The 14,579-nt window shown below is 33.8% G+C and overlaps 1 protein-coding gene across 5 annotated transcripts in view; it reads right to left on the bottom strand.

Moving 5' to 3' along the window:
• The window catches only part of HACE1 (HECT domain and ankyrin repeat containing E3 ubiquitin protein ligase 1), a 94,112-nt gene that overhangs the window by 70,925 nt on the left and 8,608 nt on the right, over positions 1 to 14,579 (bottom strand). For all 5 annotated transcript variants that reach the window (XR_012496697.2, XM_088795535.1, XM_074333343.2 and 2 more), the window contains exons 5-6: positions 8,915 to 8,990; positions 3,536 to 3,667 (exon numbers count right to left, since the gene is read on the bottom strand). Coding sequence is in view for 4 of the 5 variants with exons in the window: in XM_088795535.1 (XP_088651661.1) it covers positions 3,536 to 3,667; positions 8,915 to 8,990 (208 nt within the window). In the remaining variant the exon portion in view is untranslated. The remainder of the gene's footprint in view (positions 1 to 3,535; positions 3,668 to 8,914; positions 8,991 to 14,579) is intronic.

The raw sequence follows: 14,579 nt of genomic DNA, 5'->3' as shown, positions 1-14,579 counted from the left end.
AAAAATTGGAATCAATTATACCTACGTACAATAATATTAAGTTTTACTACTCTTTCTAAAAACAAGATTAAAACTCAAACAACACACGGGACCTAGCTTACTGCACAAGAATAAATGAATTAAGGATCCAGATGCTGCTCTCTATGCTTTTCTTGCAGAATCACATCATCATGTTAATAATGGTAGTAATAGTACCAATACTATTGTTGCTCTTAAGTGTCTTCCAAAGAGTCCACAATACTTTCCTTAATTATGTAATCAGTAGACACAATATACCTTAGGAGGTCGATAAGAGCAGGGAAAGAAAAGTTGCCAGAGACTATATAATAAGCTAGCTGAATAATCAAACTCTGAAGTGATTTGTTAAAATCAATATCCAAAGACTAACCATAATTCTGGTAGTGTACAGCTAATAACTGCTGACCTAAGAAAAGTTATAAAGAATTACATTATTAAGGAGTTGTTACGATTGTTTCTTTCATCTGATCATTTATAAATAGTAATAGAAGTTGTTTAAAATCATAATGCTATTATGTTGCAAGGACAAAAAAAGGTCAGAATGCACTCTTCAATTGCCCACACTGCTTCCTTCCAACAAAAGGATGATGAGACCTTTATCTCGGTTTACCTCTAATGAAACAGATGCACCTATATGAAGTCATGGCAAAGATTACTTGATTTCTTCGGTATGACAAAAATGAATGAATCTTCTAAATTTTTTATCTTTAAAAAAGTAACGTAAATCTGAAAAGCATTTCTTGTCATTAAAGCAATATAGTATTCAATTATAAGTTCTATAAAGCTTTAGAACTCTTTGCCAATTACTCAAAATCTTTTCATGTACTCCTGAAATGAGATTAGAAGGTAAATTTCAGAAGATTTTTTTATCACATCTGCCCCTTCAATTTGCAAAGAAATGATATGCTTTAAAAGTGTTTTTACATGGAGTTTCTTTCCCCTTTAAAGTTTTGTATTTCGTTTTATAAAACATAATATGCAAACTTTTAAGCTTAAAAATAAAACAATCTCAAAACCTATGTCTACATGGATACAAGTATTGAATACCTTTTAATAAATTTATGCAAGAACTGACTACTTTGAGACATTAATGAAAAGGCTATTTTCACTTGCCACTAAAATAAGTCACTATGAAACCTGACAATGCATTTTAGACTCAGTATTCAACTTATGGAAAGATATACAAAGTGTTTAAAAAAATCAATAATCCCTATCGTGTAATAACTTTCTGTATCTCATAGCCCAGTAAATCACATCAAACTCAAGACAAAAAGATATGTTTGCCTACTGAGATTTGAGCACATCCCAAAAATATACGAGTAATTATGAAATATAGGTAATATCAGCATAACTATCCACAGATTTTTTTAGACGTATAATGCCTCCTGGAGGCTAGGAGATAGACTAATTTTTCAAGATTCCTTCTTGCCCTAATTGAAAAAGGATTAAAGATGAAAACAGTGATTCATAAAATAGTTTTCAACATTATCTGTATATGATCCTTGCAGATAACTATAACTGATCAACTATGACAAAATGAAATTCATTCACCAATACCATAAACCACAAGTTAACATGGCTTTTGTACACTTCCTCTTTTACTATATCTGCAAAATCTCACCCTGTGAAATTCATCACCACAGTGAAGTCAGGCTCCCTTTAAATCTTCTGAGAATACAATTCTTCAAAGGCATTTAACTATGAGGAATTCTCCCTTACTTTACCACACCTGCTTTGGGTTGCACACCATATGGAATATATTATACTTACACTAACTACTCTTCAATAATTTCAGAAGGCAATTCTAAATTTCTAATGCAGCCTGCAATGCTCATGTTTTGAGCCAAGGTCTTCTTAGTAATTCTTGCTTCTTCACTGATTCACGGCAGCTAAAAATTAGCTTTTGTACCTCATTTCTAATCTGAACTCCAGTTTTTTCCTGCACAAGTTCCTGGGCAACAAGTAAGGTTTGCAATCTTAGTAAATGACACTCCACTTATCTGTTAATAGCAGACAGTGTTTATATTGAAGTAGATGCTTTTCTGGTCCTATGAGAGCTACAAGCACAATTCACTCTGTAATATGTAAGAGTTGCTTAAAAACCTGGGCCATTCAAGATTAGCACATTTCAGATAATTTTTTTCCACATGGAACATTTTTTAAATTTAATAATGTTAATTCTGAGAAAGTGAAAACTAATGGGAAAGAACACTCATTCAAAATACTGGGCTAGTTTTCAGATGATAAAAGACAGAAAAATAAAAATGAATACTGGTGTTCAGAAGAAAGTTCAGGAGAAAAAAAAAAATCCTTTATTCCTCCTTTTATCCAGCTCTTAGTACTCATATAAGACTGTCAACCATGGCCTCACTATCTTAAAGAAGTGAAATATTCTGTGAACTGAGGTCATTATAAAGTGTCTACACATGTAGGATCCCACATCCTGAACCCAAGTTGGGAGAAATGTGTTTGCAGAGATGGAAATTCAGAATTCCACTGGGAATTCTCCCAACAAAAAAGGTAAAACAGTGTATAAAAAAATACATGGGGCTGCCAGATGGCTCAGTTGGTTAGAGCGTGAGCTCCTAACAGGGTTGGTGGTTCAATTCCCACATGGGCCAGTGAGCTGCGCCCTGCACAACTAGATTGAAGGACAACTATTTGGAGCTGATGGGCCCTGGAGAAACACACTGTTCCCCAATATTCCCCAATAAAATTTTTAAAAAAATAAAAAATAAACAGACTTGTATCTTTGTAGTGTTGGTGGTGATTTTTTTTGTTTTTGGCTGTATTTTGTTACTGTTAGCAAGTAAATAAATAACATTCTATCATCAATAACATTAAATGTGGGTGGAAAAAAACACCCTAAAAATAACCAGGATAGCAAATTATTGCAAAGCACAAATTCATCTAAAATCTTAAGCTAATAACCATATAAGGCAGCAAAGTCTCCTAATGAGACAGAAAACTACTAACAATTTTAAAAGCCAAACGTTTGTACATAGGAATAACAGGAAAGTATTGCTATAAAACAGATGCATGATTTTAGAAATCAAACATCAGAAAGAAAACAACTGTCACTCTAGTCCTTGTATCATATTCCAAGACAGTAGACAAATACGATAACCCAAGTTGAACTATTTTAGCAATGTCAGTGCTCATTTTTTTTACTATCTAATCCCAATAGAAGCTTAATAGTAAAAAATAAAATATGAAAAATTTGATAAAACTGAGAACGTACATTTAAAATTTTAATACATTCAGCTATTACAATCTATGAATCAAAAATAAAATTGAATTCCAAATTATAAATATTTTGAACAGATTTAAAAGCACTGTTTTTCTATTCCTTTTATCCACATAAAATACAGTAATCAGAAGTGTGTATGATATAGAACATGTTGTAAGAATTTGCTATGACACTTTACGTTCCCAGTTATTCACAATGAAAAACGTTTCATGGATACAAAGCTTTCAATAAAGACATGCAACTGGGAGCTCTCCCCGCGAAGCTTACCGTCTTGTGACCGTTCTGGCAGGCCACGTGCAGCGCCGTCTGCCCCATGGCGTCCTCCACATCGACGTCACTGACGTGCTGCACAAGGTCGTGGAGCAATTCCGTCCGCCCGTTCACAGCCAGCCAGTGTATCTGTGCAGCCATTCAGTTACTTAGCATTTATGCAAGAGTGTTTCATATAAAAACAGCAGATAAATAATGTGATTATTTCTCAACTGTGGGTATGATACGCACAGTAAAGACCAAAATTAATATTTAAGCCTTTATACTTTTTCCCTATATTTTTATATGGGGAAAAATACGCATCAAGGTGTAGGTTACACCAAAATCAAGCACTTCATGGTTAAAAGTAGTTAAGTATAGACTTAGAATAATCAAATATTCTGCTTCTTAGATGACTCTGGACTCTATGCATAGCTTCTCTCTAGAGAAAAGGCAATGGATATTTTTCCTTCCCCAGAAGTAAACATCAGTTAAAAAGTAACAGTACATGTCTTAATCTTTACAAATCATGCATGTATCCTGTATTTTACAAGTAACACAGGCATCATATCTAAACAATAAAATATATAGGAAGGATAAAAATATAAAGCACGTATAAATCTACTGCTCAAAGACAGTCAATGTTAAAACTTTGGACTATGCTATCCATGGATTTTCATTTTACTTTTTTCTATTAAAAAATATGCCATGGAACTTCCCCAAACACCACTGAAATAACAGTAAAGAGCACTTTTTCTTAAAGGACAGACCCACTAAGATAAAGAAAAGAATACAATAGCAACGAATTTTGGAAGCTGGAAGCTTTTGACTTGTCAGAAACAAAAGCTAAATCCTAAACCAGAAGCAGAAAAAGCCAAAGAGGAAGGTGATTCAGATCACAGTACTCCCAAAAAGCTACAAAATCAGTAGTAAGCACCCTGCACCTCTTGAAGCAGGGGCAAATACAGGACTAAAACCACATCAGTTGAAAGTTTATTTCATAAGATTTAGACCCACAGATCCCCATCCCTTCCCAACTCTGCATGGCGAATAAATGCCCCTCCCCAGTCTGACAGGACACAAGAGGCTTGAAAATAGAGATGTCTAGATAAGAGACACCAGGCACACTGATGCAAGAGTATCACACTGAAAAAACAGATAAAGTGCAAGTTTACACACTGAATATTGAAATCCCAAAGCATTCTCCTCTACCCAGCATCAAGAACGCCAGCATTCTCCTGGTAGAAGAGCTTTCTCTGAGGAATCTAACCAGCTCAAGAGTAAATGCCAAAGAAACTGACATCTGGAAGGATCCTAAAGGCAAATACCCAAGAAGATCCCCCTATACTGAAGCCAACAGTGTACAAACCTCACTCTTTCTAAGAACTTTTTCCTGTTGTCCTATCAAACATTTGACAAATGCATCTAATTTGAGACCAAATAAAAATAAATAAATAAATAAATAAATAAATAAAGCAAAAAGTAGAGGAAAAAAGGGACCATGAATATTCAAGAAGAAAAGTTCCCAAAAAAACTGTATTTAATACTCTGAGAGAGAAAATATACTGACTGCAACCTTGAAACAAGAACAGGATACTATTAAAACAACAACACAACAACAACAACAACAAAATAGTTCAAAAAAAAAAACAAGAAAAAAAAGAACTCTCAGAAATTAATACTGTGTTTAGAGACATGTAAACTCAAAAGAAGATTTAGAATATTGAGGTCTCCCAGAAAGCACAAAAAAGACAAAGAAATGGAGAAACAAGAGAAAAGGTAAGAAAATCAAAAGAGTAGCTCAAACAGGTCCAACATTCAAATAACAGAATTCAAAAACAGAGGAATGGAAATCACTAAAGAAGTAATTTATGAAAATTTCTCATGAGCTCCCACTGCATGAATTTCCAGGTTGACAGAACCTCAGTATTACCCAGCCAAAGGGATAAAATTAATACAAAACAAGACATATAATCATGAAATTTAGAACTCTAAGAACAAAACAAATTTTATACGTTTCTAGAGAGAGAAAAACAAGTTTCCTAAAAAGAATCAGAATCAAAATGGCACCAAACTTCAAAACTGAAAGCCAGAAGCAATGCTTTTAAAATCCTAAGGGAAAACAACGTCTAGCCTAGAATTTTACTGTCAGCTAAATTATCAATTACATAATCAGACAGACTGAAAGACCCAAGTAATAATCAGTCATGCAAAGTGTCAACAAATTTACCTCCTGTGCACCCTTTCCCAATTAACTACTTGAAAATGTGCTCCCCCAAACTGACAGAATAGCTGTGAAAAACAGAACCTATATAACAAAGAACCCAAAACAAGTGAAAGGCCAAAGGAATCTCCAGAATGATGGTGAAAAGACATCCCAAACAACTGTGAAGCGGCCTAAAAATCAACCAATCTGGCGTAGAAAGACAGAGGCTCTTCTTCATGAGAGACTCCTTTAAAATGAATCAAGATGAAAGGTACTGAATATGAGGATATTTACAAGCTCAGGGAAAGTTTGGTATGGATTAATAATTAAGTACTTAGAAAACTTAAAAAAAAATTTTAAGCTGCAATAAGGCAAGAAACAAAAATAAAAGACATACAGATTAGAAAGGAAAAGATAAAACTATCTTCTATTTGCAGATTACAAAAAATCCCAAGGAATCTACAAAACACTCCTAGAACCAGTGAATTCAGCAAAGTCACAAGACACATAATCAATTCCTAAAAAGCAACTGCATTTCTACATACTATCAGTGAACATGCAGAAATCAAAATTAAAAACACAATGCCATTTATAACTGCTCCAAAGAAAATGAAATACTTAGCTTATACACTTAACATATGCACAAAGTCTGTATGCTGAACAGTACGGAATGCTAATGAAAGAAATCTAAGACCTAAATAAATGAAGAGACATATTGTGCTAATAGATTGGAAGACTAAACACAGTAAAGATGTCAATTCTCCCCAAACTGACCTATAGGTTTAATGCAGTTCCAATAAAAACCCAGCAAGGTTTTTTGTCATAGACAAGTTTATTCTAAAATTTATATGGAAAGGCAAAGGAACCAGAATAGCTAACACAATCTTTACAAAGAAAAATAAAGTGGGAAAAATTACTCTGCCTGATATATAGCTACAATAATCAAGAGAGTGTGGTACTGGCAAAGGGACAGACACATAGATCAATAGAACAGAACTGAGGACCCTGAAATAAACCCATACAAATATGCCCAACAGATTTTTTGAGAAAGATGCAAACCCAATTTCATGCAGGATGAATAGCCTTTTCAACAAACAATGCTAGAGTAACTGGACTTCATAGGCAAAAAAAAAAAAATGAACCTCGATTTAAGTGTCACATCTTATATAAATATTAGTTCAAAATAGATCATAGATATGTCATTTGTTCAAGCGTCAAATTATAAAACTTTTTGAAAAAAAGGAGAAAATCTTCAGGATCAAGCACATAGTAGGTATTTACGAAATTCCTGTTGAAAGAATAAATGAAGAAACATGAAGGGTCCTTTGTGAAGGAAACCAGCCAGGAAAGCATGTCGTCAACAATTCTCTCCTTTTGTACAAAAAATCCTGGGGCTCTTGGCTCCTGGCTGAAGGTTTATTCCTCCTCAGGAGCCCTTGGCCTTTCTTCCCCCATGTATGTGGCAACTATTCAATTCTGCAGCAGCATATTTTTGCCATCCCAGCTTCTGTCAGCTGATGGGGTCAATGAGCTGTACTATGGAGTTCATTCCACCACGGTGGTCTGGGACTAGGCAGGAACACGCGTGGCGGCCAGGATGGTTTCCAAGAGGAGGTACACCACACCAATGAGGGCCACACGAGAGAACACCAAGGTCTATTCCAGGCAGAAAGACAGCAGACGCTGTTTTGCCATAAGAAGCCTTATGGAATCAAATGACTCTTTAAATATATGCATGAGTAATTTTTTAAATAAAAATTTGATTTAAAAAAAATTTCTCTCCACTTCCATTAAAGTTCAGAAGTGAGGAGAAGAAATTAGCAGATAAAAACTTCGGTGATTAAACAGATTATGTGAATTTTGGACATCTTACCTTGCTTATACTAGATAGTGCCCTAAGGATAGATCTGTGTCAATTCCATCGTTTTATAAACCTCTGTGGTACCTATCATATCAGTAAGCATCCTGTAGATATTCAAAATACAGTTTTCCTTTACAGAGATGGTGTTATATTGTTAATCTGCAACAACATCTGGATTATCACAGGAATTGTGGATTCCATATAATCATGATTGAGCTTCTTCTTTAATAAGTCATTCTTAGAATAATTAAAATCTTAGGGAAACTTTTTTTTTATGCTCCACCCTCCAGCCCCCCAAGCAAAAATTTTTAACCAGAAAGGTCTTGAAAACTGTCATGGTATGAAAATACTCAATGTTCTTCTTCATTCATAAATTAAAAGATTTAAAATCTACAAATACTACCAAAGGGAGGTAAAAAAAAATTTTTTACTGAGTATAGCTGACAAATAAAATTATAAAATATTTGAAGTATATAACATGATGATGTGATTATACACTGTGAAAGGATTCCCACCATCCAGTTAATTATTAATAATACATCCATCACCTCATATATAGATAAGTAAACTTTAATAAATAAAACTTAATATCTTCTGTCACGACTTCAAAACAATTTCCAATAATCACATAATTCTATTTTATCTCTACTTCTAAAACAAATAATGCACCATTGAATAATAACAACTTGATTAAAATTTTTGGACTTCAATCTCTTCAGAAATATCACATACCTCTCTATAATATCTATGTGGATCAAAAACATAGTAATTTGTTTTTTAAAAGTAAGTGACACGGCAAAATGAATAAAAATACTAAGTAAGACCTAACAAGTCTGAAAGGCTATAGGCCAAAATATTGACAGTAATTAACTCTGAGTGCAAGGAATACAGGTAACTGATCATTCCCTTGTTACCTTTTTTTTTCCTTTTATGCCTACCCATCCAATTTTCCCATCCAATTTTCCCACAATGTGCATATTAAAAGAATTCAAAAGGACAGAATGAAAAACAGCTCTCCTATAATGACACATTAGCAGAGATGTTCCTAAGAACTCCCTTGAAAGTCAGTGACAAAAGCTAGGGGAATTAGACTTAAAAACAAAGAAAGGGCAGAAACTTAAAAAGAGGGGAAAAGGAGAAACATGGTGAACCAAAATTTCTCTTAACAAACATACCTAAGGACTGTATCTCACATCATTCCACATCTTCTTAATTACCACAAAGAACTAACCTGTAAAAACACTTGTACTACATTTTGCATTACTATCACCTTCAATATTATTTTCTAAAAAGTATTTTAAAAATCTCACATAAAATACTTAGCACTTACTGCCGTAAGGCCTTCATTATTACAAATGTTGACATCAGCACTGTATTCTAATAATTTACTCATGCATTTCTTCTGCCTGAAAAGAGAAAAAGACAGTCACAAATAACTGACGCTAGAAAAATAAAGAAATGACAATTATTTTAATGAAGTATTAACTACGTTCAACACTAGTTGATGGTAAGTATCAGTCCATTCCTGCAATATTTAAATAAACCCTATAACATCTGAAATAAAATACAAATTGTTTCTATAACTCAAAGATAAGATAATGAAAAAGCACAATGAGATTTTCATGTCACTGGGACAAATTCGTCACTCAATATGCTGAAATATCTAGTATTGACTGAATATTAGGAATAGTAATCTTTATTACAAATACAAGACAAAAAATATAAGTCTAACAAAAGGGGACTAGGTACAGCAAAAGAATGTCTGAATGTAATATTATACATTCTTGATTATGAAATATTTAAAAGTTAATACTAAGATAAATTATAAAAACATAACCACAAAATTAATAAAATGCATATATATATATATATATATATATATATATATATATATGCATCCCCCTACCTACTTCACTTTTTTTTAATTATCTTTACTGTGGTAAAATACACATAACACAAAATTTATCATTTTAACTCTTTTTAAGTACACAGTTCAGTGGCATTAAGTATATTCATATTCTTGTGCAACCATCACCACCATCCACCTCGAGATCTCTTCATCTTGCAAAACTGAAGCCCATTGATCAGTAATTCCCCATTCTCTCTGGCACCCATAGCCCCTAGCAACTACCATGCTACTTTCTGTTTCTATAATTTGGGCTTATCTAAGTACTTCATAAAGGTAGAATCAAACAGTTGTTTGTCTTTTTTTGACTGGCTTATTTCACTTAGCATAATGTCCTCAAGGTTTATCCATGTTGTAGCATATGTCAGAATTTTCTTCCGTTTTAAGGCTGAGTAATATTCCACTGTGTGTGTGTGTGTGTGTGCGTGTGTTTGTGTGTGTGTGTACCACATTTTCCTTATCCGTCCATCCATCAATGGATACTTAGATAGCTTTCATTTTAGTTACTGTGAATAATGCTGCTATGAATATGGGTATACAAACATTTCTTCGAAACCCTGCTCTCAATTTTACTTAGCACATCCCCAGAAGTGGGATAGTTGGATCATATGGTAATTCTATTTTTAATTTTTTTTTTTAATGTTCTGCTCAATTTTTTTTTTTTTTTAAAGATTTTTTTATTGGGGAAGGGGAACAGGACTTTATTGGGAAACAGTGTGCACTTCCAGGACTTTTCTCCAAGTCAAGTTGTTGTCCTTTCAATCTTAGTTGTGGAGGGTTCTGTTCAGCTTCAAGTTGTTGTTCTTTCAGTCTTAGATGTGGAGGGCGCAGCTCAGCTCCAGGTCCAGTTGCCGTTGCTAGTTGCAGGGGGCACAGCCCACCATCCCTTGCGGGAGCTGAACCGGCAACCTTGTGGTTGAGAGGACACGCTCCAACCAACTGAGCCATCCGGGAGCTCAGCGGCAGCCCAGCTCAAGGTGCTTTGTTCAATTTTAGTTGCAAGGGGCGCTGCCCACCATCCCTTGCGGGACTCGAGGAATTGAACTGGCAACCTTGTGGTTGAGAGCCCACTGGCCCATGTGGGAATCGAACCGGCAGCCTTCGGAGTTAGGAGCACGGAGCTCTAACCGCCTGAGCCACCAGGCTGGCCCCTATTTTTAATTTTTTGAGGAACCACCAAACTGCTTTGCAGAGCATCTGTACCATTTTACATTCCCACCAACAGTGCACAGGGGGTTCTAATTTCTCTACATCCTCTCCAACACTTGTTATTTTCTGTTTTTTTAATGAGTGGGTATCTCATTAATAGTTTTGATTTGCATTTTTCTAATGATTAGTAATATTGAGCACCTTTTCATGTTCTTAGTGGCCATTTGTATATTTTCTTTGGAGAAATGTCTATCCAAGTCCTTTACCCCCTTTTGAATTGCCTATCCATTTCATTCTGCTCACGTTTCCTCTTTGCCTGATCCATTACTAGTCACTATTCAGTATTCATCTCAATTTCCCCTTCATTAAATAATGAAATGAAAATTCATGTGGAAACAAAGTGATATGCACAATACATATGTGTGTATGTATACATACATGTACGTAATATCCATTTTACACATATATGCTTTGATTAAGAAACTATGATATCATCCATGGCATGAAAGTTGGTGATCTAGTTGAGTAAATAGTTATATATATATAACATAGAGTGTATATGTAATAGTTTATTATGTATAGTACCATGTTTCCCCCCAAAAATAAGACCTAGCCAATCAGCTCTAATGTGTCTTTTGGAGCAAAAATTAATGAAAGACCCGGTCTCATTTTACTATAAGACCAAGTATAATATAATATAATATAATATAATATAATATAATATAATATAATATAATATAATACAATAATATAATAATACAAATTATATAATATACTTTATATAATAATATAATATAATACCGGGTCTTATATTAATTTTTGCTCCAAAAGACGCATTAGAGCTGATTGTCTGGCTACGCCTTATTTTCAGAGAACACGGTATGTTTATTAATATAATATAGTACTGTACATATATGTATTATGCATATATAGCATTGATATAAAATATACGAGGACAGTATCTGCATATATACTACATGGTATATAGAGTATTTAGTACATATAGTATTAATACGTATGTGTATACTCATATATTACTATTTACTCAATTAGACCATAAGTTTTTCATGTCATGGATTATATATTTCTTTAATAAATTCAATACTAAGCATAGGTACTTTCAATAAAACTTTATTAATTATTAATTATCTATAAGTCAATAGCTAAAATTTTTATTGACTGAATAAATCTTTTATAAGAAAACAAATTACTTTTCTTGCTTTGACTTTTGTATCTGAAATGAAGTTAAACATCATTTAAAATCAGCATTATAATCAAAGTAATGAAAGAAAATAAAGCTCTGAGTAAACTTGTAAGTTCGAACATTTACGAAGTTCTTTCATCTAACACACTGTTTTGAAAATCTTAGAAAATAAATCTTCAATAATTATGAGACAACAGACTAGTCCTATTAAAATAAATATATGGTTTGAAGTGTGTCTGTGCATGCCTGTATCCATATTGCTAGATTTCCAAAACCTCCTCAGAAGCCTGTTGTGGACCATCAGTCTGATGCCAAAACAAGCACATAGGTGGAAATGGGCCAGTAACATAGTCCCAAAGAAATGTTAAGGGTAAGGGTTGGTAAAGAAAAGCAACAACCATAATGTTCCCCCTCCCAAAAATGAACAGTAAAAGGTACAAGGCAATAAGAGAGAACTATATCCTCTTTTTCTTAACAATCATTATTGCTATTTTTCCAGAACCTGAGTAAGTCAAAACAACCCACTAAGTGAGCACCTATTTTGCTAAAAATTGGACTTAAAATATTAACTAACAAACGAGCTCTGCCCTTTATGAGCTCACTATCTAGTCCAAAAAATTAAGAAAAAATCATGTTTCAAATCTGACCAATATGAAACCTAAGGATACACAATAATTTTGAAGTCTTCCCTTTAACATTCTCATACAATCGTGAATACAGAATCCTCCTAGACAGAAAGCAACTATTTTTCTGCCCTGATTTTTCAACAATTTTAGGAAGCTTATGGTAACCCAAATGACACAGGGACCAGTCATCCAAGTGCTCTGTGGCAGCTTAATGGATCTTCTACTGGAAAGGACGGCAATTTAGTACTAATGCACCCAGCACTAATGGGTAAAGAGAAATGTTAAAACAGGCCATCTGACAATGATAGCTGAGGGAACAAAACAAAAACCTAACCCCCAAAAAACAGATGGACCAGCAAACGTGGCAAAATTCCCCTACGACTTAATACTTTAGTCTACACAAATATGAACTCATGAAGAAATTGAAGTAAACAGCTATTTCTGAAAACATGAGAAGCAAACATTTATTGAGTACCTCTAAGCTATACAAGGCACCCGTTCAATAAATAATCAAAACTAAAGTATTGAAAGTTAAGTATTGAAAGGCATCCAAACTGATGTTGTTAGTGTTATGAACTCCTCTTATTCCTTTTCTCTTCACTGACTTGCCATGTGAATCATGCAAAAGCTCTCATATTTCTTCATCTTTAAAATGTTAAGTCTCCAACTTAAATGTTATCACCAGAAAAAAAAAGAAAAACATGTGAGGTGATGGTGATGGATAGGCTCATTAACTAAATAGGAGGAATCCTTTCACAATATATAGTATATCAAATCATTACAATGTACACTTTAAAATCTTACTATTTTGTCAATTAAACCTCAACAAAACTGAGGAAAAAGAAGCAATAGTCTCCTAAATGACTAAGTCTTCCTACTACAAAGGCAGTAGACATTTTATTCCTGCTGTGTACCAATCTGTCCTTTCATTTCCAGTTGTTAAGGAAGAGTACTCAGATATTTTTCGATATGTAACTTTTTCAGACCTTTGTCACTATCCTACCAACACTTGGGATGAAGTATCTAGGTCTGAAATTAATTCACCAAGTTAATGAGTGATTTACTCTATGACCTTGGGTGTGATACCCTACAACGTAGCTGATGTGACCAATTATTATTAATATTAAAAACAACTGTTTAATCAGCACACTATTACCTATTAGAACAATGGGCAATTAAACTGTTTCCCATGCTAACTCAGGAAATGGGACAGAGCAGATAAGGTCAACACTATGCCTTTCCTTGTCCAACAAGACATCACTAAGGTTCTTGTCTTTTTGATTTCACTGTAATCCTTGTATGCAAAAATGTGGCCTGAGATTGACAATTTTAGACAATTTTAGTCCCATACTCATCTCACTTAGACAGCTATGTCAACTACTTAGAATCCCAGTTCAAAATAGGAAACTAAAATATTTTTAAGAGTAATCAAAAGAAGAGACACAGAGATATACCTTCATAAGGAAGTTTTATAGCATTTGAAAAATGTTTATAAGTTCCTCAAGTCCTGAATCAAAAACTATTTATTTTCATTTTAAACATATTCCAACCATTTTTGTCTGTCAATCCAACAGAATGTTAAGTGAAAAACAGTGGTAGACGCAGACAGAAATGTGACATCTGAAATTCTTTTTTTTTTTTTTAAGCAGAGTGCAGCTCACAGTGGCCCCTGTGGGGATCGAACCGGCAACCTTGGTGTTATCAGCACCACGCTCTAAGCAACTGAGATAACCGGTCACCCCTGAAATTCTTTAAAAAAAGGACAAAAAAAAAAAACCCTATAAAAAAATCTAGTAGGATTTAAAATAGCATACAATAACATAAGGATGTTCATGATGACGACCAGGGTTACCAGGAAAAGGCAAAAATATATTCACACATTAGAAATACTTTCATATGGGAAAATTTTTATTTAATAAAAAAATAAAAGGAGGGCTAGTAAGCACATTATTTATTGAGAAACTGTCATAATTAAAATGAAAACTAGTTTTGGCACTGAAAAGAGTAAGCTACCCTTACCTAGAAAGCTTACTCTAATACAGCTCATTCTCAAATAATTACTACAAATAAACTGGGTATATTTATTCTGTTTTTAATTCCATTAATAAAA

The sequence above is a fragment of the Rhinolophus sinicus genome, chromosome 2 (genome assembly GCF_057876585.1).
Source record: "Rhinolophus sinicus isolate RSI-liver-muscle chromosome 2, RSI-T2T, whole genome shotgun sequence".
Lineage (NCBI taxonomy): Eukaryota > Metazoa > Chordata > Mammalia > Chiroptera > Rhinolophidae > Rhinolophus > Rhinolophus sinicus.
The sequence above is the reverse complement of the archived record's forward strand: the minus strand, read 5'-3'. Positions and strand labels throughout refer to the sequence as shown.